The sequence below is a fragment of the Bubalus kerabau genome, chromosome 4, assembly GCF_029407905.1.
Source record: "Bubalus kerabau isolate K-KA32 ecotype Philippines breed swamp buffalo chromosome 4, PCC_UOA_SB_1v2, whole genome shotgun sequence".
Classification (NCBI taxonomy): Eukaryota; Metazoa; Chordata; class Mammalia; order Artiodactyla; family Bovidae; genus Bubalus; species Bubalus kerabau.
The window spans coordinates 12,502,736-12,529,591 of NC_073627.1; the positions used below are offsets into that span (position 1 = coordinate 12,502,736).

The following is a 26,856-nucleotide window of genomic DNA, read 5'->3' on the forward strand; positions in this document are numbered from 1 at the left end:
GATGTACTCTGCATAGAAGTTAAATAAACAGGGTGACAATATACAGCCTTGACAAACTCCTTTTCCTATTTGGAACCAGTCTGTTGTTCCATGTCCAGTTCTAACTGTTGCTTCCTGACCTGCATACAGATTTCTCAAGAGGCAGATCAGGTGGTCTGGTATTCCCATCTCTTTCAGAATTTTCCACAGTTCGCATACAGCCTACCAATTCTGCTATATATTTACCCAGGAGGAATGAAAACATGTGTCCACACCAAGATGTTCAATGAATGGTCAGACTTTTGTTCACGGTATCCGAAACCTAGAAACAGCCCAGAGAGATGTTCATCCATGGGTGAATGGGCCAATTTAGGGACATACACTTAGTGTATTATTGCTTGCCAATAAAGAACATGCTCTCAATATATCGTGAATAAGTCACTGCTTAAAATAAGATAACCCCAAAAGAGTACATAGTTTATAATTTTGTGATGTTCTCAGTGTGAACTATAGTGAGAGAAAGCAGATCTGAACTTGCTGGAGAGAGACAACGGATGGGCTGGACAGCGCTTTAGGGTGATGGAAATGTCCTGTGAGGGGATGGGAGTGATTAGTTGCACAGACATACATTTGTCAAATGCTTCCTGTTATAATCTGAAATGGGTGCATTTTACTGTATGTAAATTGCACCTCATTGAAGTTGATTTAAATGTTTTTAAATGCATAATATTGGGTGAAGAATAAAAAATACAATACTTTTTTTGTAAACACCAAAAAAGTATAAATAAGTTTGCAAGTTTGCACATATACTTAAAATATGGAAGGGCATACATTAAATAGATGTGGGTGGGTGCCTGTGGAGTTTGAGACAGGTTGGGGAAGTAGGGAAGAAAACAGCAATACAAAAGAGGTGTACACCTGTGATGATTTGTTCCACTGATGCGGAACTGTGAACAGCCTTCTGGACAGCTGACATCTTAGAAAGTTCACATATATGAATTGGACTAGGAAGACCACCCTTTGCAAGATACCAGGATTTTAAAATCATGTCTCCTTTTCTTTCTTTTAAATATCAGATATCAGTGTTAAAATGTTGTCCCAAGGCTCAATGTAATCAATAATGGTAAAAAGCTAAGAAATAATGTTTGCAGAATTACTGTCTAAATACTGACAAATTTGACCAAATTTTAAGGGACTTTCCTTGTGGTCCAGTGGTTGAGACTTTGCCTTGCGATACAGGGGGTGCAGGCTCAATCCCTGGTGGGGGAGCTAAGATCCCACCTCGGAGCTAAAAAACCAAAACATAAAAGCAATATTGTAACAAATCCAATAAAGAATTTTTAAAATGATCCACATTAAAAAAAATCTTTTAAAAAAATTTTAGGCACATAGGGCCTTTTGAAAATCATCTTATTTCCCTAAGGAAAAGTATTAAGTAAATTTTTCTTTGAAGGGCAAGTTGCCTTTTTATTTTTGTTCACGTTGGGGCTTAGTTCAGTTCAGTTCAGTTGCTCAGCCGTGTTTGACTCTTTGCGACCTCATGGACTGCAGCATTCCAGGCGTCCCTGTCCATCACCAACTCCCAGAGCTTGCTCAAACTCATGTCCATCGAGTTGGTGATGCCATCCAACCATTTTATCCTCTGTCATCCCCTTCTCCTGATTTCAGTCTTTCCCAGCATCAGGGTCTTTTCCAGTCAGTTCTTCACATCAGGTGTCCAAAGTATTGGAACTTCAGCTTCAGCATCAGTCCTTCTAGTGAATATTCAGGACTCATCTCCTTTAGGATTAACTGGTTTGATCTCCTTGCAGTCCAAGGGATTCTCAAGATCTCCAACACCACAGTTCAAAAGCATGAATTCTTCGGTGCTCAGCTTTCTTTATGGTCCAACTCTCACATCCATACTGGTTCATATTCTCCCTTCTTCTCCAGTGTTTACCTAACAAGAGTATGTGGAATGTGTTATCTCAAACGGATCTCATTAGGCAGTTCAGTGAGTCTAAGAGTCTTTTGTGCGAGTTTGAACACATCAGTATGTAACGTGAGTGGAAGACTCAAGGGGAACAAGTGTGAACAGAATATTCTTTTAACAGAACAGCAGTGTTCAGGAGAGAATAAAGATTATATGCAGTTCAGCTCACAGTGGGGCTCTTACAGCCACTGAGTTATTAATATAATTCCAGGAAATCAACTTTGGGTGAAATGATGCTCATAAAATAACATTCCACCCCCTCCAGCCTTCCTCCCTCCTGGTCCTCCTGATGATCAGCAGCCAATGGGAACAAAGTCATTTGTCTTCTGCTGCTTTGATACCATCATCACTATGTTCCAAATTAGTTTTAATCCCTGTTTGAAACCATACTTGCAGAGCAACTGAATTATATCCCTTTTTATAAAACAGTTACTTGTTAACTATTTATTTGCTTATTTGTATCTTCTTATTAAACTTCTGGGCATTTTAACTAGTACTTTGACTTATCTGATTTGTGTGCCTAAGGATGCAAAATTAGTAACATTAAATCCTGTTGCTTCAAAAATGGTTAATGTATACAGCTGCATACTTAACAGCACACCTTTATGACCCTTATGGAATTAAAAAAAACAATCCCTTCGTGCTGAGCTAGACAGCATATTGCATGAACCAGTTTCATTCTCATTTTACTTGTGCTGAGATGAAATTGATGATTCCTCTTAAATAGCATCATGTTTTGAATAACAGAACCATGTGACCATGTAAAACCCCTGCAGACAGTAGCATAGTGACCCCATCATCGTGTGTGTGTGGTAGTCACTCAGTCGTGTCCGACTCCTTGCGACCCCAGGGACTGTAGCCTGCCAGGCTCCTCTGTCCCAGGAATTCTCCAGGCAAGAATATTGGAGTGGATTGCCATTCTCTTCTCCAGGGGATCTTCTCAACCCAGGGATTGAAACTGGGTCTCCTGCATTGCAGACAGATTCTTTACCACTGCACTACCTGGGAGTCCCATCAGTGTCTAACATGGTATAAATGAAGCCATGAGATGTCAGCTTCTTCTTTGTATTTTTAGCTTCTTGTCATTTGCTCCCTAATGTCCACACGCTTCACTCTGAATGTTTAACCTGGATGTGAAGGCCACGTTAAGGTGCTGAGACTGGGCATTAAACCTCTCTCTAGTATTAACTCTTGTCACCAAGGTCATAAGAACAGCTTGTTTGCTTATCCTGAGACTGAATGGACCTGTGGAAATAACCTGTTTTGAAGGTGTATTCTGTTTGGTCAGCCTTATAAGTACTTAAATTATAAAGATTTGTGAGATCCAAGCCCCCATCTGCTAAAGAGACATACCTCCTCTCCACCTCTTAGGGGTGGAGAAGAGGATGAGACTCCTCTGCTCACTGTGGAGGCAGCCAGCATCTTCCTGGGGGGTGGGGATCATAAAGTCTGACTCAAAGGAGGAAGAGGAGGCTGCACCTGAGTTGATGGTCACTGCTGGTCTCTGTGGTAGCAGAGCATCCCATGTGTTGGGGACCCTGAGGCCTGAGGGAAGATGGGTGACTGCAAAGCAGTGGAGTATGGAGCCGTGGATTGCAGCTGGAAGGTGGACTGTTCCATAGGATCTTGTTCCAGGGGTGTGGTGCCAGGTCGAGGGTCCCATCTCCAAAGCCAGTGAGATGGATTGTTCTCTCCCCTGCAGGAGCACGATGGCTGATTCGGGAGACATATACGTGGATCAGTAATAGAGTTACTTGGGTGCCACTGGAAACGGGCGTCCAGAGGCACAGACCCACACCCGACAGAGCACTCCTGGGGTGGGCAAGACCTGGAGGTGGCTGTAGCAGTGGCTCCCAAGTGGGTGTGGGCAAACTCAAGACACCTGGGCGTTTCCAGCTAGCCGCTCCCTAGCCCCACCCACTGCCCAAGCGGAGAGCAGCAGGGTTTGCCGACGTGACTCATAAAGGCTTTTCAGGGCCTTCTGATGCCTTCTTCCTACTAAAAAAAGGGGAGGCGGGGGTGGAGTGGGATGGAGGCTTTCCAGGTAGAGGAGATCTGAGGGCCGGGAGGGAAGGAAGAGAGTAGAGCTGGACTCTGTCAGGTGGGGAGGGTGGGGTCCTTGCTGACTCCGGAAGGATCAGTTGTCACTTTGTTTTAGGCTCAGGAGGCTTCCGCAGTTGTGTGAGATGAGACAAGCTCCTCCTGAAGGAGTTGTTTCACTGGGGTCCATCACCAGGGTTTCAGTGTGGTTGAGGATGCTCATTGAGGATGTGCTGGGTTCTTCAAGTCCAAATATAGCAAGAAAGTTGGCCAGAGGAAGTGAGGGGAGAGGGCAGCCAGACCCCCACACCCTCTGGCAACCCTTTGGGATTGAGGATTGGGAGAGGCCTTGAAGTTAGTTAAGAAGTCCTCGGTCACCCAAGGCAGAAACAGCCAGAAGGCATGGGGCTACTTTGAGAAAGGGAAGGCCACACAGGTGTGAACTGTGTTAAGGAAGTGAGGGGCTGAGGATCAGATGCTCTTTTCAGGGGAAGATGTATCACTTAGGAAATGGATGTTGGCTTTAAGTTAGTTGCTTTTTTAATGTTCCTCTTGTTTTTAATAGGCAAACATTTGTAGACTAGAAGGAGATATCTTTCAGAGAGGAAACAATTGAGAGTTCAGAGGCTGAACGTTACCCTCCCACGGCCACTGACCTGACACCTAAACCAGAACCCATGAGACAAGTAGGTTAACTCAGCTAGAGTGACTCAATGAACACCCTCGTGGAGTGATTTCCAAGCTTCCTACCTGGCTTGGGAGTCCAAGGACAAATTGTGTATTTGGTATGTTAAAGAACTCAATTTCATCTAAAAGGTAATTGGAAAATCAACCTGAATTCACTCATTTGCTGCCAGAATGCCAGGAGTTGGCTCAGTTTCTCAGCAGTGCTCCTCCATCCCCGGGAACTGTTTTTCTGGTGGATTTAATTCTGTGAGAACCCTGGGAAGCTGATGGAATGGCTGGGCTTCCTGCCCTGCACCTGACCCAGCGTTGCCAGGCTTGGTCTGCATGGGAAACCCACCCTGGCCTGGTGGCTGTCCCCACACAGTCCTCAGATCAGTAATGTTATTGTGTCCACCTGCTGCTAAGTTAATGGGCACAGACTCACGGTTCATAAAGCAGCTGGGATAGCGGGTGCTTATCAGAGTATACTTAATTGATATTTATCATAAGAATTAAAATCATGTTGGTGCTATTAATGTTCAGAAGCGTATTGGGGTGTTTCCTTTTCCTTGGTGTGATTGGAGATATGAGTGCAGAAAAGCACATAGGGAGAGCTTAGGTGTTAGAAGGGACAGGAAGAGGATGGGGCTGGTTATACAAATTTGGTCCAACTTTAAATAGGAGACCTAAAAACCAGGAAGATTTAAATCCTGAGGAAGACAACTGCATAGGCTGTAGCCCAAGGAAAGCTATGACAAACCTAGACAGCATATTAAGAAGCAGAGACATCATTTTTCCAACAAAAGTATATAGTCAGAGCTATGATTTTTCCAGTAGCCATGTACGAATGTGAGAGTTGGACCATAAAGAAGGCTGAGAGCCAAAGATGCTTTCGAATTGTGGTGCTGAAGAATACTCTTGAGAGTCCCTTGGACTGCGAGGAAATCAACTCTGAATGCTCATTGGAAAGATTGATGCTGAAGCAGAAGCTCCAATACTTTGGTCACCTGATGCAAAGAGCCAACTCTTTGGAAAAGACCCTCATGCTGAGAAAGATCAAAGGCAGGAGAACAGGGCGCCAGAGGATGAGATGGTTAGATAGCGTCACCAACTCAATGGATATGAATTTGAGCAAACTCCGGAAGATAGTGAAGGATAGGGGAGCCTGTGTCCATGGAGTCGCAAAGAGTCAGACACGACTTAGCGACTCAACAATAACAAGGCCAAACTTGTGCAGCTGGCCTGTCAGCTGTGGTCCAGGCAGGCAGGAGTGCTCAGTCACTCTATCGTGTCCGACTTTCTGTGGCCCCATGGACTGTAGCCCACCAGGCTCTCCTGTCCATGGGACTTTCCAGTCAAGAATACTGGAACAGATTGCCGTTTCCTACTCCAGGGGATCTTCCTGACCCAGGGACTGAACCTGTCTCTTGCATCTCCTGCATTGACAGGTGGATTCTTTACCACTAGCACCACCTAGGAAGCCCAGGAAGGAGAGACTTGGCTCTAGTATTCCTGCAAGGCTGTTGGCCTTTATTGATGAGCACAGGTTGAACTAAAACCAGACCTGAGATGTGCACACCTCTCATTTGTTTGCTGTTTAAGCTACTTCTCTGTTGCCTGTATTTTACCTGTTACACAGGGATGTCCAGGCACTCCAGTCAGTTCTCTCCAGAGCCTATGACTGGACCACTCACCCTGCCTGGTGGCTTCCACTCTGCCTGTGGCCTTCCCTGCACGGCTGAAGGAGTCTCTCTCTTTATAAGCTTTCATCTTACACTTGTATCCTCTTTTCTTTCTGCTTTCCCTGATCGAGTTTGAGACGATGCATTGAATTGTCAGGAGGAGTACAAGGTACATTATTTGGGAGTTTGGGTCTAGTGGCCTTAGTCCCCATGGGAACGCCGTGGCACATGTCTGTATGCTTGGCCTTGTCACTGGGTGATTTCAGAACCTTCTGATCCTCAGCTTTCTCCCACATGAAGTAGGGATAATAATAATAATAATAATAGCCAATGTATAAGCTGTCTGACCACGGAAGTTACTTCATTAATGACTTCATCCTGATCTTAATCTTCCTTGAATCCCTGGAGATGCTTCTGGGCAGGCTGAGGTTGGAGGGGTGTGGAAGGGGGGTTGCTCAGGGTTACCCAGACATCTCCCATCACATAATATCGGCTCAGCTCACAGCTTCTGTCCTAAAATACCAAACCTGTTGCCTCTTTTCCATGTTGTGTTCTCCTCCCAGGAATCATTTAGGTGTTAAACCTAGGGACTGAGTCAGAGATTGAAGAATTTTTTAACAGTAAGAACCTCCCAGGTTTAAAACACCTGGGGCTTATTCCAAAGAGGCTCTGCTGTGGCCATTTTTAAGCATGGGTTTTGCCATGCACTTGACGAGTGGGAAGTGGGCTGCAGCTGAGAAGTGCGAGTTCTCCCATGATGGGAGCCCAGTGACCGGGTCTGAACTGACTGGGCATGCACAAGACCATTGTTTGAATTTCCAACCCAGCCCCCAGCTCTCCAGGGCAGGGAGTCGTCTGCTGGTTACAGAGGCAGGAAGAGAAATGAATGTCTGCGTTATTTCAATAAAGCGTCTGTAACGCGCTGGAGGGGTTGTTTGTATCTTTTGATCGTGGAAGGAGTGTGACACTGCATGGCTCATCTTGGTCTCCAGTCCTGCTTAAAATTCCTTCCAGCCGATTCCTCCTCTCACTTGTATCTGGAGAAGAATCAGGACTTGGCTCGGGGCCACCAGACGTGCCGGGACTTCAGAGTTCTGCAGTGACATCAGCTTCAGTTCTCTGTAATGGGGACTGACTGGTTCTAAAATGATCCACGCAGGTCGCCGTGTAGCTCACAGGCACTGCTGCTCTCAGCGTATCATGGGCCTGTGTTTTTAAATAGGGTCAGCTCTCTGGAAGTTGTCACTTGAATGATAGGTGGTACAGAATTTGGTGCTACAGCACCACCTTCCTCATCACTGGGGTAGGGGTGGCCTCTGTTCACCTCGATTTTCTTCATCCTTGTGCACACGGGCGTAAATTGACCCCCAGAGTGAACTTTCGAATGTAGACAGAAGATTGGGGGTCAAGAACGTAGTTTCTTAATACAGAAAGAGCCCATCCAGCGGCAAGAAAAAGATAATAATAAATATGATGGAAGAGTGTAACTTAATTAGTATTTGGCTCTTGAATTTCAAAGAATCATTTAATTTTTACATAAATTTAACTTTCTGGGTCTGCTTTGGGGCCATCCTACATCCTAGATAAGGACAGATGAGGGCCCAGCTGCTCTGTATGAGAGTAAACAGGTGTGTTTACTGGCAAACACTCCCTTCAGTCTTTCAGCCCTGTTTTCCTTTTATATTAATATAAATACTAGAGAACCACATTCCCAGGGGACGGCAGGCTCCGCCACCGCCTCTCAGCCTTTCCTCAGCTCTGCCGGCTCATGAAGACGCCTGCTAAATCAGAACTATGCAGTGGGGCTCACGGAGGGGTTATTGAGTGAGAGGAGTGGGGTAAATACAGTCTTGTTTTCAGCTTATCAGGTAAAATTACAACTTAAGATCTGAATCAGGCTGAGAAGGCTGGAACACGTGAGGCTGTCCCGAACAAGCAGAATTCTAACTTTACCCAGTGAATTCCATGGAAACAGGCCCCGGAAAGTTGGGAAGAAACACATGGAAGCTTGTTGTGTGCTCCGTCTCTTTCCTGTGGCTTGTGGTTGGGGGTCATGAGCATGAGCTCTGTGGAAGAGAGCTGCCCTTTGAAGAGAGTGGGTTGCTTTCTGCCTTCGCCAGTCAGTGCTGGGGCTTCACTGCTAACGACCGTGGGGATGAGCTGGGCTGGGAGGGGCTGGGAGCCACTCTTCACATCTTGACTTTCTTCAAAAATAGAAACAAACTGCTCAAGTTTTGAGAAATTAGATCTTTCCTTGGAACAGTTTCCTGACATTGACTCATAGACATAGGATCACCTGCTTTGACCCTCTCTTTCTCTCTCCACTTACTTTTCATTACAGGGCAATTTTCAGCCATTCTGCACAACAGTCAAGAGAATAATAAAGCAAACTCCCTTGTACTCATCACCCCAAATCTTAAAATTGTTACTTGCTCTATCATTTTCTTTTTATGGCTATTTTTAGTAAATTACAGACATAATGCTATCTACCCACCAATACTTAAATACGCATTTTTTAGAAAACTAATACAGTTATGTAAAGTTTAAAAATAAAATAAAATTTAAAAAAAAAAACAAAAAACTGTTTTCTTATGACTGCAATTGTCTTGACCTTTTCATCTCTTCTGAACCAAAGTGAAGGCACCCTTGTGGAGTTAGCACTGTTCCCTTGAAAGTTCTTTCTGCTTTCACCGGGCAAATACTTAAGGAACCCCTGGGATATCCTTGAGGCTCTGGCCTTCGGAACGAGACAAGTGGGGTCAGCTTCCGTCCTTTGGCAGGAAACTCAGATGAGGTGATGGTGTGCGTTTCTCTGTCTAATGAAATAATTAGTTTTCCCTTTAGCTGGCTTGCTTCTGAAGCTGACAGCAGCTTAGACAGCTGACTCGTGAACCTCATTTGTATCTTGTCCTGGTTACTGGCCTAGAAGCTCCTGAGGAGAGTTCTGTACATTTAAAAGTGATAGCTATTTAAAGGTTATAAATTAGAAAAGTCTCTTCTGCCTTTTTTCTCCTAATAATACACATGGCATACTTTTAAATTTAGCTTCAAATACCAGATAATCGACACACTATTTCATGTAGGTTTTTTGTTTGTTTTTTTAACCTGCTGGATTAAATGAAATGTCAAGGAACTTGCTTGTCTTATTTTAATAGTGTACTGCCACTTTGGGCTGTCTCCCAAAACTCCTTAAAAGCCTGACATCTCTGGCAGTGCACTTTCACGTTCAGAAGGACTAGGTTAAAATAGTCTTATCTGTGAAGCTTCCTCGGCATCACCGTCAATGGAAACCCCAATGCCAGCCCCTGAGAAGGACATGGCCATGCTCAGTACAGCCTCTGCTCAGAACGCAGCTACCTGAGGACTCCAGAAAGCAGACAGCACTTTTGGGACTGAAATCAGAAACCTTGAATAACACTCATAGTGGGGATCCGGTCCCATGGGTCTTTTCCTGCCCTGGCTCTCCCAGCTCTGACCCAGGTGCTAGGCCAAACCTGCACAGGGAGCGCTGAGAGCTCGTCTTTCTCGCTGGAGGACAGGGTCACCTGTGCGTGGGAGAGAGCGAAAGGCACTCCGCTTCCACAGAGCACCAACCTGCGAGCGCTCTGAATCCCTTTGTTCAAGATTCTTTGTAGAGCTCAGTCTCTAGCCCCCTTCCCTCCTGAGGTCAGAGGTTGGAGGTCAGCATGTGGCTGGAAGTTGCCATCTATTATCCAGTGTTTGGTCCTTCTGGTGACCAGCTCCCACCCTGAATCACCTCATCAGCTTAAACTCAGTTGTGGTCAAAGGGAGCTCCAGAAAGGAGACAGCATGCACTTTGTATCCTCAATGAAGTTACAGAAGAATGGTCTCTGAAAAAAAATGAATAAATATTGAGATTGACAAAACATTACATCAAGATGCAAAGAGAACCAGCAAAGAGAAAGAAAAAGTTTAAGAAATCAAATTTAGTTCTAAAGTTTGTGACTTTAAAATTGGTCAGAAGTAGAAATACAGGAGACAGAAAGCAGTAAAAAAATAATGAGAAGCGAGAAAACTAAAACGGTGAAGATTCAACATGCAGATAATTATCCTTAAAATATGGACTAGAACACTTGGTAACAAAGCAATGTGTAAACATAAGCCATATTTCAATAAGTATAAGTTTTCTCTTTCTTCTCATGAAGTTACCACGACTGAGGTACCAAACCTGACAAATGCAGTGTGTATACACATGCAGATATTAATACACACGCACACATATACATAGACACACAATGCAGATGAATTCAAAATGAAATATTAGCACTTAGCATCCTGCAGTATAATAAAAGCACAAAAAACTTTGGCCAAGTGAGAATCATTCCAGGACTGCTCTGATGACTTTCTATTAGGCTGCCTATTAATATAATTCATCATCTTAATAGGTGAGAGGAGAATAGTTACTTGATAAAATTAAAAATGAATTTTAATAAAACCTTATAATAAAAATAGAAGAATACTTCATTTACATAAGAGAAATTTTCTTCTCAACTATCGTCCTGCACTAATGCTTCGATACTGTTTCATTAATGTAATGAGAACAAAGCGGGGATGTATACTAAGTGTGATTCATTCAACAACTTCTGGAAATGCTAGTCAATATAATAATTAGGTGCAAAACCAAAGTGAAAGTATACATATTCTAAAGAGAAGGCAAATTCGCATTATTTATGTCTGGTCTGAATTTTAACTTTACACAATAAAAACCATTGAAAAATTATTAGCAATAACATGAACATTCAGCAAAGTGACTGATTACTAAGTGAACATAGATCAATACTATAAACCATAAAAGTCCAGGCTACTTCTGGGGAAGGGATGGTAGCAGATACCATGGTGTGGACACAGGGGACCTTTTAGATTTTGTAATGTGCTATTTCTTAATCTGGGTGGTGCTTACATTTACTTTATTAGTCCTTAAACTCACATCTGTATCTTGTATACTCTTCATATATGATATACTTTACAATTTCCTTAAAACTGTTATCCTTTTTATATATTAAAAATAACAAGGAAATTTGGGGTAGGAAGATAAATCTGATTCACAGTAGCAACGATAACAATGACACAACATAAATGAGCTAAGAGTATATTGGACATTTGTATAGAAAATTTCATAAAACTTTACTGATTAATATGAAAGGATGTTTGAATAAATGAAGGAACTGACCACATTATTATTGCATGGTGAGAGCCAGAAGATTAAGAGTATAAATTCTCCATAAATTAAATCATAAACTTGACACATATAGATAAAGTGATTTTAAAGATCAAGTAGAAGGATAAATGTTTACAAATACCCATGGAAATTTTTAAAAAAATAATAAGATTTGTGAAAGAAAACTACTAGTTATTAAAATACATTTTGAAGGTTCAGGTAGAAAAAGAGCAGACATTCTAGTCAATGGAACAGAGTACAGTTCCAGAAACAGAATCTATTTAAGAATTTATCATTTGGAAAAAGAGTGAATTACTCAGTATTCTTTGGGACACAGGGCTAACCATTTGAAATTTTTCTAATCCTTACCTCTTACCATGATAAAATAAATTCCAAATATACTGAGGTTTTAAATGCGAAAAAGAAAACACAAAAGTACTGGAAAAATTATTAGAATTAAAAAGCTGTAAAGGAAGTGATAGGCTTTATTTAATACTAATTATAAGGTTTGTATGGCAAAGAAAGCAAAAAACAAAACTTTAAAAAAATTATGAATTGGGGGAAAATTGTGTAATATATAACAAAGCCACCCTCAGTTTTGTTAATGTGTAAAACACTTTAAAATCAATAAGACAAGAAGGGCATAAACAGGCAATAAGCCAAAAAATAATACAAAGAACCGGAAAAATTATTAGCTCGTATTTAACCTCAATAATAATCAAAGCAATTCCAATGATGTGTCATTTCTCACCTATCAGTAGGAACGAGGGTTGTTTTTCTTTTATGTTGATAAACGCAGTATTTTCCAGAAGTTAAAAAGTGGATATATTCAGCTTTGATGTGACCTTAAATGACACTTTCCTCTGGAGAGCCATCAGACAATGGCTGGTCATTCAATAGGGGCCCCCATTCATCAGGCAGTTCCATTGCTACAAATACATCTTGAGGACAGCACACTCATGTTCATGAGAAACAGTGTTCTGTGCATCAGCTTTTGTATTGTCCATGATATATACAAGGACAACTTATAGAACATATGTATAAACGACAATCTTTTCATATAATGGAATACCAGTCAGCAGGGGAGCAGAGTAAATTCATGAAACCAGCAAAAGCATGGATAAATACCTAAAGCATCATGCTGACTGGAAGAGGTCTTATACAAAAGTACGTACTCAATGAGTCCTTGTATATGAAACTCTAGAACCGAGGAGTAAAAATCAGTGGAAAAATCAGAGCAGTATTTGCCCCTGGGGGCAATGGGAGGAAGTAGGAATTGGCTGAGAAAGGGCTAAAGAAAATTCCCTGGGATGTTGGTAGAAGTCCCTGTAGCAGCTTGGGTACACAGGCACATGCATTTGTCAAAACCCAGTGAATGAACAGTTAAAGATGTGTGCACATCATTATATGTAATTTTACATCAAAAGTTAAAAAACAAAGAGCAAATACTGAACGTTGGTTTGTGTGCTGAAGAATTTAAAGGGAAGTAAGTATACCACTTCCTCTGTCTCATGAAAAATGAGATGCACTGATGGATGGAGAAGCAGAAATGTGATAAAGCAAATGTAATCAAATGCTGATGGTGGAGCCTAGGTGGTGGGATCCAGGAGCTTAACTCTAAAATCCTTTCAACTTTGTTGAATGTTGGAAAATACTGGGGGTGAGGGGAAAGCTGTAGTGTGTATGGCAGATTCTCTTATGGTAAGAAACAAAAGCTAAACAAAACCCAAGTGTAGATGTTGACTGTACATGTGTGCTAGGCACAGTCAATGCAGAGGGGCAGTCGGCAGTGGGGTTGGGCTGCAGGACCAACTCCACTTTCCCATCGTCTGTATTGTTTGGGCTCTTCCAGGGACTGATTTTATTTTATCCCAGCACAAAATAAATCAGCATGGTTCAGTTTTCTGTAAGAGGTAAATATAAAAGTGTTAATTGTTATCTTAGATTTGGGGGTAATTTTCACTTGTAATTTTCTATACTTTTAATTCTTATGATAAATGTATGGGATTTTTTCTAATTGGAAAAAAAATTAGTATATTTCCATTCTCAGAAACAATAGCATCCAGCAGTTATATGACACTACAAAGTTACAGAGTTGAGTTTTCTTTTTAGCATCCATTAATTTGTTCTTCATAAAAATCTTGAAGCCAGTCACTTGCAAGAGCAACAGGAAAAAAAGATATATGAAATATTAGGAATCAATCTTATACCATATTCACTTGGTGACCATTTATGGAGTATTAAAACTGTATGTTAGGGCAGCCTTCTAAGTACTCGGGACACACTGATGAACACAATGAAAGAAGTCCTTGTCCTCACTGAGCTTGTCTTCTATGATGAAGACAAGCAATCCAAATATATATTAAGGTAGCAAGAAATGCTATTTTTAAAAAGCACAGTACACGAGTAGAGAATGAAGGTGCTATTTTCTTAGGCTGGTCAGCGAAGGTAGAAGAAATCTGAGTAAAACAAAGGAGTAAACCTTCCAGTTTGGGGCAAGAGGGAGCAACCTGTGCAAAGGCCCTGAGGTGGGGCTGTGCCTGGCAGATGGAAGGAGAAGAAAGTGTGTCTGGGTGACTGGAACTGGTTAAGCAGAGTGAGAGTGAGGAAGTAAAGTCAGAGCAGTGACTGGAAGCCCAGGGCAGGGCCTTGGGAGGCTAGGCAAGCATGCTGCATTTCATCCTGCATGGCAAGAAGCCTCTGGAGGGTCAAGATGAAATGAGTTATCCCCGCATTTCCTCATAAAAGGCTCGCTCTGGCTGCCTGGTAGAGAATTCCTGGGAGAGAAGTAGGGAGCACAGGCAAGAAAGGAAGCAGAGAGGCTGTTCTGGAAAATATGAGGGATGCTGGGTCCTGGCCTGGGGTTGTGTCCTCAGGAGGTGAAGGACATAAGGCAGCGTCAGGAGACCTATTTGGTTGTCCCAATTGGGATGGGGTGCTGCTGGCATCTCATGGGTATAGGCTAGGATGCCACCCCCACAGCAAAGAATGATCTGGCCCCAGTGTCCTTAGTGCCCAACTGAGAAACCCTGGCCTGGAGGGTGAGCAGGCAGGCGGTGAGCAGTGGTCAGGCGCTGTGTAACTCCCCCGCAGTTCGGAAAGAGCAAGTCAGACAGAGAGGAGTCAAAAGTGGCCCAGCCTGTTGATGAGCTCCAGCAACCAGCACAATGTAGTCAGCACTAAACGTCTGCCAGCTGTTGTGTTTATTGTTATAATTACTAATATCCAGCTTTGTGGAATTGTCGAGCCATTTTTATTGTCTCTGATTTTGCCTGATGTAGTTCTGGTGCAAAGGGAATGAATACAGGCTGATGTAGTTTTGTGGACTGTCAGTCACTGGTTCATCCATGCTGCTCATACCACATCATGCGTATTTTAAAGTTGCATAGTGTCCCTATTTTTAATTTCCTTCTTAACTTTATATTTCCAGCAGATTTATGATAATACTTATTTCCCAGTTAATAAGTTATTTTTACAAAGTCTAATTCCAAAATGTGGTCAACAATGAATCTATTTTTATTAACTATTTTTCTCTTGATTTTAGGTTAGAATACTTTCCATTGTGAATGAGACACTGAGAAAGTCTGGATTCTGCTAACTTCCTCCTGTTTAGCTGTAGATGGTTTAATTGACCTTGTAGTCTCTCGGCTATAGGACTAGTCATCTTTGCTCCTGGTTTGGGGGGGGTGCAACTCTGTTACCTGAACCATGGTTGTAGCTCAGGCCACACCCCACAGTGGAAAGCCCCAGGTGTTCGTAGCTCCCCAGTGTGGCACTGGCTGTCCCTGTCTATGCGCATCTGCTGGTGAGCAGGCGTGGAAATCTCTGCTCGGTACCCTTCAGCTCTGATGTCCCCAGGGCTCCTTGGGGTCTGATCCCGTGCCTGTGCAGTGCCCAGGTCAGCCCAGGGTCCTAGGAGAGTTTGGCTCCTCCTTCCTAAGACTTCCCCCAAAGCTCTGGGCTTCTGATCTCCTTCCAGTTGAGCTATCCCTGATGCTTTATGAATTGGGGAGCACGTGTGGGAAATACTGGTTAAGGCGGATCTTGTGAGGTTACTCTTCTTGTAAGGGTCGTACCTTCCCTTTCTGCCTGAATTTGTTTACTCTTTGATGCTTTCAAGTGGTTGCTTTTTATATTTTACCCAGAGCTTACTGTTGTTATTGACAAAAGGATTAGTCTGGTACAGACTATTCTGTCATTATAGAAATGCCGAGGTCCAATCCGTAAGCACGTTGCAGAGGAAAAAACATCAGAGCAGTCCTGTTTGCATAGGCCTCAGAATTGGACTGGAAGGTACATTTCCTGTAAACCATTTCCATCCACAGAGCGATCCTGATTCACGTGGAGCCACTGTCAGAGCTGCCTGTGGGCGGTTGCAGTGATGTGTGGGAGCGGGCGGGCCGAGCTCTCCCATAGGGAAGGAAACAGGAGGATTTGTCCGGATGGACTGACTGGCCCTGTGGAGCATCTGGGCAGCCCAGTCACTTGTGCCCGAGGGAGACAGGCTCTGTCTCATTGGTGTTTCTGCTGCCCTGTGAATGGAGAGCGCTGGCCAGCTCAGCCACAGCCAGAAATATAACTTGCTCTGTGGCTGAGCAAGGTGTTGCTCACTGAAGCCGTGAGCCGTGGGGCTGGGTTCTCAGGGTTCCCCCATCCCAGCTGGAGGGCCAACATGTCAGGAGCCAGTTGCGCACCAGACGCTGTCATCATGGTCTTGTCTGTCATCTTCTGACCTCTGGGTCTCTATGTCCTTGTCTTTCTCCCTCGTCCTTACCCATCCACTGTACACCTCTCACTTCATGTGCCCTGAATGTGGCCTGGTCCTTGTATTCATCCCCTCCCATGAGCACACTGGCTTCTCCAACCTTCCTCCACGTTTCACGTCCATCTAGTGATGCAGAAATGCGTTTTTTGGGTGTATTTGCTCTGTGCCTGCTTCTCTTTTCATAGAGGGGGTTATTTGTTCTTCATTTTTAAAGCAGGTGAATTAAATGCTTTACATTTCTCCTGCGACCAATGCTAAGTTGCTTTTTCGCTCTTCGTGACCATTGATTCTATCCTGCCATGTGCCAGTAGCCCTGACAGGAAGAGATGGTCTTCAACCTCCTGTCAGTGCACACAAATTAGATGATGCCTGGCCAGTCCCCCAGCCCTAGTTCCACCCCACCCAGCCCTCCAGGATGGCTCTGCAGCAAAGATTAAGTCTCATAGCTCCTATGATTTTATGATAATTAAAATGATATGGGCTTCCCTGGTGGCGCAGAGGTTAAAGCATCTGCCTGCAATGTGGGAGACCTGGGTTCGATCCCTGGGTCGGGAAGATCCCCTGGAGAAGGAAATGGCAACCCACTCCAGTATTCTTGCCTGGAGAATCCCACGGACAGAGGAGCTTGGTGGGCTACACCAAGCTACAGTCCACAGGTTGCAAAGAGTCGGACACGACTAAGCGAATAATTGAATTCACTTTTCTTTGTCTTCTCCCACAAATTTCTTTTGTGTGCCTCGGGGTGGTTCACTGATCCTTCCATCACTCTCTCCAGCTTTACTTCCTTAAGAAGGAAAAATGGAAAAGTGGAGCCTGTTCCATCATCTGGGTGGAAGCTTTCTGTCCGGTGACTCTCACGAGGACCCGCCCCCAGCCCCGCAAAGGGGGGATCTGCCTCACCACCCGTAGACTTGTTTTTCTCCTTCCACTGAAGACCTCCGGTTGCAGCTCAGTGTTCCTGCCTCTTTGAGAGGCTGCAGGGAGATTTTCTTCATAAACCTAAGAGCTGACAGAATTAAGAAAATCTTGGTTTACCTTTTCACTGTGGGAATCCCCATGCCCCGCTTCCTCTCTTTGCTTTTTCTCTGGGACTGTTGTATTCTCCCATTACATATCCCATTGCTGTGATTCACTGTCTTCTCTTTCTTTGCAGGTTCTGCATGCAGAAATGTGTTAGTCTGGTGCCTGGAGTCACACTGGATTTGATAGAAAAGTAAGTCAGATTTTTAAGCTATTGTGGCTTCTGGTGTGAAGGGAGTCTCCATTTTTCACTCTTGGTTCTCAGAAGTACTTCCTGTCAGCACAGATGTTTCCCTTTCGTGTGTTCTTTTGTTCTCTGATTAAGGCCTAGTTTGTGATTGTTACATAGGACAAGCTAAATTTGGGGCCATATTAAAAGGAAAAGACTATAACCAGAATCCTTTTGAACATTTAAAAATACTCACGACACTGAACCAAAGCAAAAACATATATATCGTTACACATACAGACCAGTCAGTGCACATAGAGATCACTCTGCTCCTCAACTGCAATCAATAGTCAGATCATAGCTTAGCATCTTCCCCACGTTCCTCAACTTTCCCTTTTACCTTCTGCAACCTTCCATTCTCCTCACTCAGGGAGGATATAAACCCAGTGTGACATTCTATCTAAGGCAGGTGTGGTAGTCCCGGCAGGAGGGGTCCTTCATGATGTGCAGTGGTTGCTTGGCCTCTCCTTGTCCTCCCAGGTCCTGGGGCCAGCTTGTCTGCTCCTGTCATGAGCCTCTTTGGGTCAGTACACCATCTCAGAGCTCTAAACTTGACCTGCATTTTATGTTTGTTTGTGTGTTCATTTCATTCATCCCAATTCACCTAGGTAGTTCCTAACGCTTCTTCTCTGAACCCCATTTCTTCTAGAATTAACATACAGACTGTTCCCTAAGTCTTGATATACAGAATCGTGTGGTAAAGCAGAAAGGCCTGATTTTAATTATTAACCTCAGGTAGAAAAAGCAAATCTTCTAGGTTTCTCTCCTGGAAGACAACTTGCCTATGTGTCAGGGGAAATGCACAAGAATATTATGCCTGAATGCCCACCGCAAGTGCACTGTGGAGTCGATGACATGCGTTCCCCACGGGAGAATACAGTGTGGTGGCTGCACTTGCATCAACAGGGAGCGGCCTTTCGTTAAGAGACTGACATGACACCCACCATGGGCTGCAGAACCATGCATAACTCTCTGTGTGTGAGTACATATCAACAAGACATGAAATAAAATATTTGCAGTCCACTCTGGGTAGGAAAGTGGAATTTGGAGCAAGAAGCAGGGAGGAGCAATGTTAAGGAACTGTTTTTCCATCTCGTTTAATTTTTTTTATAAGAATATAGATATGTAAAATATAGGTACAAATAAATTGAAAAGAAAGAACCAACAAAATATAATGAGGATACCTGCAAACAATTCATTGAGTATAATTCTTTTCATTAAATTTTGGATAAATGTCTAAGGAAATCATGTGACTGGTCACTGCATCTGTTTACTTCAAGATGCTTTTGTCCACAAGCAAAATGGGGTATTGTGACAAGAAAGAATTAGTGTGACATTGATCACTGCCAGCAGGACAAACAGGAAGGCCTGTGGTCCTTCTGCTTAGAGTGGGTCTTGGTTTCCACTGACCCACAGTTGAGGAGATTTCAAAGCCATTGCTGGAAAGGCAGTGCTGGCCGAGGCTGGGCGCAGGGAGGTGCTGATAGATGGGCACTGCAGACTCGGGGGGAAGCAGCGGGACTTGAGGTTGGGACTGATACCAGCAGCAGAGTGGTGTTTGGGGCGCTGGCTGTGCTGGCTCAGTCAGAGCAGGGAGCACAGACCTCATGACACAAATACTTGTGTCATGTTCACAAGGATCAGGGAGGGTTCAGGCCTGGCTCTCTCCGCCCCCAGTGTGTAATACAGAGTGCACCCATGCTTCTTTTCAAAGTCCTGCTGCTCTGGGCAGATGCAGCTGCTGGTTTTCTCCACATCGGAGCTCTGGTGCGTTCAGGGTTACATGGTGGGGAGAGCGCGTTGGTGGTCTCGTGTCCCCATTCCCGTCTTTGCTGGGTGGCCCGTGCTCCAGGGCTCAGTGCAGCCAGGAAGCAGGGGGCTAGGTGGCTGGGTGCTGAGTGCTCTGTTAACCGGCCTCCATGATCGCCCCGTCCTGGTTACACTCACACAACTCACTTCTAGAGACAGGACTCGGCCCCTCCTCTCAGGGGAACTGCTCCTCCCTCTTCTAATCCAGCTTCACCTCCAATAAGGACTGAAACCGAGAAAACCATTTACAAGTGCTAGGCAAACAAGGCAGCCATTGAGAAACAAGCATCACATGGAGAGAAGCTGAAAAATAAGGAAGGGTTGGACCGGCCTGCTCATCCGGCCTGTTTGGTCCAGTTCCCTGGCGAGATTTCAGAGTTTGGAAGCTGTCCTGTTAGCACTCGTTCACCAGCGCCGCTGCACTCTGTCTGTGGGTCTGTACTTTCCCCCCATTTCTGAGTGCCAGAGCCTCCATCACCTGTATGTACCACAGATCACCATAGACATGTAATTCTCAGACAAACCATTAAAACTGTGATTAAGTTACCTTCTTTCCTAGCGAAGTGACTTCTGCTGGCCCGTTCAGACAGTTCTGAAGAGGAATCTGGCATTTGGTTTGCTTCAGCTTCCTCAGTGGCACTCCCACCTGGTGGTGTCAGGCCAGCCTGGTGGCCAGGTGTCTGGACGTCTCTCTGTGGTCTTTCCTGTACACAGGCCCTCGCTCTTCCAGACTTTGGTGTCTGAACAGCCAGCTCTCATCCCGTCACGTTCTCAGACTTAAAGTGTGCATAGCACTTGACACCCTAAGCATGATCCACAGGAGAAAAAAATTGACAAATTGAACTTCATCAAAGTTTAAAATGTTTACTCTCTGGAAGACACTGCTAAGAGAGAGAAAAGACAAGCTGCAGACTTGGGGGGAAATATTTGCAAATCACATAGCTGACAAAGGACTTATATCCAGAATATATGAAGATATCTCAAAACTCACTAAAACAAAAAAAAAATGGACAAGAGACATTTTACTGAAGAGGGTTTGAGGTTGGGGAGAAACCTTTACTCACAACTTAAACTGGCTAATGAGGATTGAAAAATAGAAGCAGACACCTCCTATATATGATAAGATTTTAATATTTTTTTATCAAGTGCAATTTTCGTAAATCACAACTTCAGAGTTTGTAGCCACCCGTGTTCCCAAAAAACACCCAGTGTTGACTCCACCCTCCCCAGTGCTGAGTGCCTTTCTCAGCTGGCGATTGTGACTTCTGGTGGCCCTTTGAAGGTTGGCTCACGGTGTCCTTTCTTCTGCGTCAACCCCTCTCCTGTCCCAGGCAGTGCTACAATGTTGGTGAAATGCTGAAAAATTGGGTGTCTGTGTGTTTTAATTTAAAAAGAAAAACATCATTAATAGCACTCTGCATGGGAATGGGGGCAGGGAAAGGGGGTGGTGGAAGACTACAGACAGACAGACGTGGCCAGCCTCACCCTCAGGAGTCACACTCACTGGGCGCATACCTCTCACCCCTGCATTTGTCACCATGGCCCAGGGTGGATTGAGGAGCGTGTGGTCGGCTCTGTGGGCGTCATCTCACCCCCACAAATACTTCTGTTCTCTCACCACTTTCCCGAAGCTGCACTGGGAATAATGGTTAATCCTACTTTGCATTTCTGAAGCCATTGGATTTCTGATAAAGACTGGGGTGGGAGGGGGTGGTTCACGGAGAGAGTGTCTTTCATACACCAGCCCCAGCCACCATTGGGTGAATGCCACCACACAACTTTTGGAAAATTGTGTAAACAAGTCCAACAGTGCAGTTTAAAAAGAGATCATTCCCATACCAGATAAGTTTGCATTTTATAAAAGCTTGTTGTCCAGATTAATTGGGATAGGCTATGAGCATCCAAAATGAACCATACTTGCTTCCCAAATGGAACTTCATCTGAGTGGCTCATGATGGTGGTGACAAAAAGTGAGTAAGAATAAGATATTTTAGAAACCTCAGAACCTCTTTGTCATGAATAACTTTTCAAGGTACAATGGTTTGGGTCTGAGTCATTCTTCTTGGAATACAACTTAGCAAACATACAGTTCAGGTGAGACCCATACACATCATCATTTCCAATAGGAGGCGCTATATGGCTGCTCCCCTCGTAGCCTGGCCACAGTTAGGGTGAATGTGCGGGGTTGAATTATGTTTATTCTTTATGCCAGGACAAGCTACAGGCTTTAGTTACATGGCACTAGAAAAAAATCCAGATATATAGCCCCACAGGATTCCTGGCCACTACCACCATGAGATCTGTTTCTGAGTAGATATAAGTTCTTAATTTCTGTAGCTTTCTTCGAGAGATTTTCCATTTAAAATACTATTCTGGGGGCTTCCCTGGTGGCTCAGTGGTAAAGAATCCGCCTGCCAATACAGGAGACACAGGTTCAGTCCCTGATCTGGGAAGATCCCATGTGACTCGAAGAAATGAAGCCCGTGCGCCGAAACTGTCAAGACATGAAGCCCGTGCGCCGAAACTGTCAAGACATGAAGCCCGTGCGCCGGAACTGTCAAGACATGAAGCCCGTGCGCCGCAACTGTCAAGACATGAAGCCCGTGCGCCGGAACTGTCAAGACATGAAGCCCGTGCGCCGGAACTGTCAAGACATGAAGCCCGTGCGCCGGAACTGTCAAGACATGAAGCCCGTGCGCCGGAACTGTCAAGACATGAAGCCCGTGCGCCGGAACTGTTGAGCCAACGTGCCACAGTCACAACAGTCCTAGCACCTGGAGCCCGTGCTGTGCAACAAGAAGCCACTGCAGTGAGAAGCCCTTGCCCTGCAGCTAGAGAGTAGCCCCCATTTGCTGCAACTAGAGAAAAGCCCACACAGTAATGAAGACCTAGCTCAGCCATAAATAAAAAAATTTTAATGCTATTCTGTTGTTTTAATATTTAGATTTTCCCCCCAACTGTGCTTAGAGTCCATAAGAAGAAACATTTTTAGTAGGTGTGACCTTGAAGTTACAAGGTTAGAAAGAAACACAGCACATCTGTGTTCAGTAGTCTTCCAGACTGCCAAGGTCTCTGTACTCAGAGAACCTTCCTGGGGAAGATGTCTCATTATTTTCACCTATCATCATTTTCTGGAGACTTGCGGTCAAAATATGCAGCTCTTGGATGCAGCAGGCTCTCGGTGTCTGCATCTCTGGGGCTGTGTTTGGTCTCCACTCTATGTGCTGGGGCCACTTGGGGTTCTATCAGGATCATAACTCATTGTGATGTTTACCTGCCCGTGGATGAAGCAGGTTCGCACAGGAGCTGTCCTGTGCAGTGATTCCTCACTCGCTGTGCTGAGTATTTGCACCGCTGCTGCAGGCCAGGCTGTCCAAGCTGCTTTACCCTTTGCCTCCGTTTCATTTGCAGTGCCCTCCTTGGATGGCCATTCTCACCGTATCAAGCACTCTTTGTCCAGTGGATGCCCATCCTCTGCACAAGCTCTTCTGCTTTTGGGACGAGGCCTGTGACTCACCTAAAGAGGTGCAAGGGACGTCCAACAGGGTGTCATGGGCACTTCTCCCTAAGAGGCTCACCGTTACTCCCAGCAAAAGCCACTGAGCTGGTGGAGCCTTTAGGGGATGAAGTGAGAACCGCACGAGGACTTCCAGTGCATCTCGTTTGTGCGTCTAGATTAATTGGCAGGATATAACTTGTGCTTAGTTACAATTATAGGATCAAACAGAAATTGGCTTTTTTTGCTCAATTCCTTGGTCCTGTTTCGTTTATTCTTTAGCAGCTCATTATTGCTAATGAAATCCTAAGCACTGTCAATTGGTCGGGGAGAGGACAAAACTCCATCAACAAGGAAGCACCTAAGAAGGCGTTGCTGTGGGGAGAGTGTTTCCTGCATGGAAGGTGGGATAAACCTGTGTTGGGGGCTCCTGGAGACACATCCGCAGAGGGTTGGGAGGGCTGCCACTGACATGTTGCTGGTTTCACGAGTGTCTTAAGGCATTTTGCATCCAGTGTGACTCTCTGGTTTCAGCTTACCACATGGAAATTCTTGAACTTGAGACCCTCTCCATCACCCCTAAATGTGAGGGTGACTCTGGTCACTGTGCCACCTGATTAGAGTGACAAGTCACAACACAGAGATGAAGCAAAACCAGAAGGACACTGGGTTGTGTTGTTGAGTTTTGTTTCCCTCCCTCAAGTTTAATGACCTGCAGAAAATAAGGATAATGTCCATCTAGTCCTCTGACCGCCCCTTTCCTTCCCCGGGTGGTGCTGGCTCTGAGTGTGTGAGGGATGGTCCTGACAGAGCTGGATGAGTAGCCATGCCGAGGCCTGGCGTGCGTGGACTGGGATGGCGGGCATGTGGCCTTAGCCCGCCAGCCTCACCTGCCACTCCTTCCCCTGCATGTGGCTCTGTGTATACCCTGGTCTCCAGGGCCACCTCTCCTTAGGACCGGAGCGGGCTCTTAATGTTGGCGTGAGCTGGAGAGGGAATCTTGCTCTGCACGCTGCAAGACTAGCGACACCATCCAAGGATCCCCGAGAGTTTCAGGGTCAGATGTGGGGTCTTGAAGGTGGCGCTAGGCTTCACCTGTATGACCTGCCTTTCCAGCCATCTTCCAGCACCTTCCGTGGCTGCCCCTAAACGGTCAGAAATGCAGCCCGATCCTGTCATCACCTTCTTCTTTGCCATCACTGGAGAAATTGATTGAAAAGTTTCACACTTCTGAATTGCTGTATGGTAATTCTTTGATAAATATGGTTTGTTTCAAACAGCTTCCTCTGTGCAGCAGCTCAGCATAAGGTTCCCCAGGATATCAGGGCTTAACCCCTTCCCAGCCTCGGCCACCTTTGTCAGATGTGCAAAATGTGTTGTTTAGAGTCTCAGCACCAAACCAGAGGAGGAGACATGGGTGGTGTGTGTGTATTATAATTATTTAGCAATCTTTAAAGCTAGGGAAGGAATTTGTTTTCTAATTAAGCTGCTGTGTCTGGAAGTAAATTATAGTGAACCTTCTCTGAGAAATCTCCCGATTTCTAATTATCTACACGAACCTAGCAGCCTGATGAATAGGCATGTTGCCACTGCAGTACATATTTATATTCTGAATCCTTTGAGAGACTGGCAATAAGATCCATGCTTGGAAATTAAGGGACATTTTTCAGCCCTGAAACAAAGTAATGAAACGCTTAAACAGTGCTAGAAATATTAGGGTACTCAGAAGGCTCTGGGGAATCAGAAAGATGAGGAAGCTATTCCATGAGGCTGTTAGTTAGTATTCTGATCACTGGAAGCACAGAGCACACCAAAAAATTATTCATAATTAACATCTATTGTGTAAACAGCATTTTTAAATAGCTAACAGTCCACTGTCTTGAATAAAATGAGTTGCTGTGTCCTGCTTCCTCAGAACCTTGAATAGCAGTTTAGCCCCTGTTTAGTCCATAAGCAGGGGCTGAAGATGAGTTTGGATTTGGGGCTTGATTTTCGCTTTGAAACCTCGAGCAATTTTTTTTTACTTAACTACGGTCTCCATCTTAAGAATCCTGGTCTCATGAGTCCTGCATATACAGTGAGGAAGAGGTCACAGGGGAGGAAGGAGAGGGTGGGACAAATTGGGAGATTAAGACTGACATACATACACTACTGTCTGTAAAACAGGTAGCTAGTGGGCACCTGCTGTAAAGCACAGGAAGCTCAGCTGGTGCTCTGTGATGACCTAGAGGGGTGGGATGATGCGGAGGGGGAGAGAGGGAGGGAGGTCCACAAGGGAGGGGATGTATGTATGCATATAACTAATTCACTTCACTGTACAGCAGAAACTAACACAACATTGTAATTATACTCCAGTTTAAAAAATACATGAATTATGGCTTGAGAATATAGGGTAACCCAACGATTCTTTAGTTGAGAGTTAAGAACAAGAATAGGTGATATTTATTGGTCACCTGCTGTGTACCAGGTACTGTGTGTTAAGGGCATTACATATATTCAGTCTGTTCATTCCTGGAGCCTTTCGAAGGAAGGTGCTATTATTGTCCACATTCCAAAGAGACTGAGGCTCTCGCGGCAGGCAACTAGCCAGCCCAGTGTCTGTGCAGGCCATGCTGGATGGTCTGTCCCAGCATTACAGCAGGAAGGGAAGCGGCATCCCATGGGGCTGGTGTGAGCAGAAGGACTCAGCCTGGTGGCAGCCCATGCCTGCCACCCAGGCTCAGTAGCTGTGATTAGAATTACTCCACTGTCAAGCCAGAACTGTACACATGTATTATGTTTGAAAGGAAAACTATCAAAAGATACAAGTCTTAATTCAAAAAGTACCTTTCTTTCCAACATAAATATATTGTATTGGCTGGTTGAAGGTGAAAATCAGTAATTCATTAACGCCTGCCAGTCACTGAGAAGATGAGTAATGATTCACTGGCAGCTAATTTGGAAATGAAGTGGGGAAAACAAATCCCCAAGAGACGGCACAAGGGGCGAGAATGTGAGTAATTGGCGGAAATGTGGAAACACTGTGAAGGAAGAGTCACAGGTCCTCCCAGCCCCGCGAGCAGGCGTCAGTCAGACATCGATCAGCCTGGCCTTGGAGCGCTGCCTCTGGGGTGAGTGGCTGGACTAGACCCGGCTTTTCTGCCTGTCGCTATGATCCTGCTCAGGCAGCAGGGGAAGGGGGGCTAATCCCCACACCCCATATGGTCCCCGTGGCCTGTGCTGATCAGCCAGCATGAAGGAGGCTTGTCTGGGAGGAGGTTGTAGATGAGCTGCCCAGGGAGCATGAGAGGTTCCCGGGACCTCCGTGGGGCACCTGCTAACCGCCCAGAGCGTCCATTTCCTTCTCTGTGGGACTGAATCCTGGCCTCTCGTCATCCAAACAAAGGCTGCAAAGCGCCGCTCAGGGCATTTCAGCATCTGTGGCGTTCATTTCATCTCCCGATGCCCTGGGCACCCTCCTGGTGTCCTGAGGAAAATGTGTCTGCGAGTCTGTAAAGAATGTGTCATCCCCAAGATCCGGGGATACAGATGGTGGTTGTGGGTGGCTTTTCTTAATGGAAGGCGGGCGTCAGGCGGTGAGAGGGGAAAGTCAGCGGGGGCGCAGCGTGTGCCTCCAGTCTCTCGGAGATTGGCCTTCCTTGTGGCAACTTTGTCTCCTGAGGCTTGTTGGTGCTCCAGAGACACTTATCACAGCAGGCCCGCGACGGAGGAGATGAGGCTGAGTCAGTGCCTCACCTCACTTCGGTCCCTACTGAAGCTTGCCCTGTCTCCCTCCTTTCTTGGGCTACTTGCCGACCTGTCTCCGAGAGCTTGTTCAGGTCCAGCTCTACACCACGGTCCTCTCCCTCACAGCCCGGCAGTGGGCTCTGTTTCATTGGGTGGAGAGGGAGGAGGCCAGCTGCACCAAGCAGTGGTCCCTAAGCCTGTCTCTCAACACAGGACTCGGAACCCTGCTGTCACCATGTTGGCACAGGCCTTGGCGCACCCCAAATGTCCAGCTGTCCCTATCAGTCCAGGGA

The 26,856-nt window shown here is 45.2% G+C and overlaps 1 protein-coding gene across 1 annotated transcript in view; it reads left to right on the forward strand.

The window, feature by feature from the left end:
- Positions 1 to 26,856, forward strand: part of RPTOR (regulatory associated protein of MTOR complex 1) — a 329,649-nt gene that overhangs the window by 184,468 nt on the left and 118,325 nt on the right. The window contains exon 8 of the mRNA XM_055575332.1: positions 17,437 to 17,496. Coding sequence (XP_055431307.1) covers positions 17,437 to 17,496 — 60 coding nt within the window. The remainder of the gene's footprint in view (positions 1 to 17,436; positions 17,497 to 26,856) is intronic.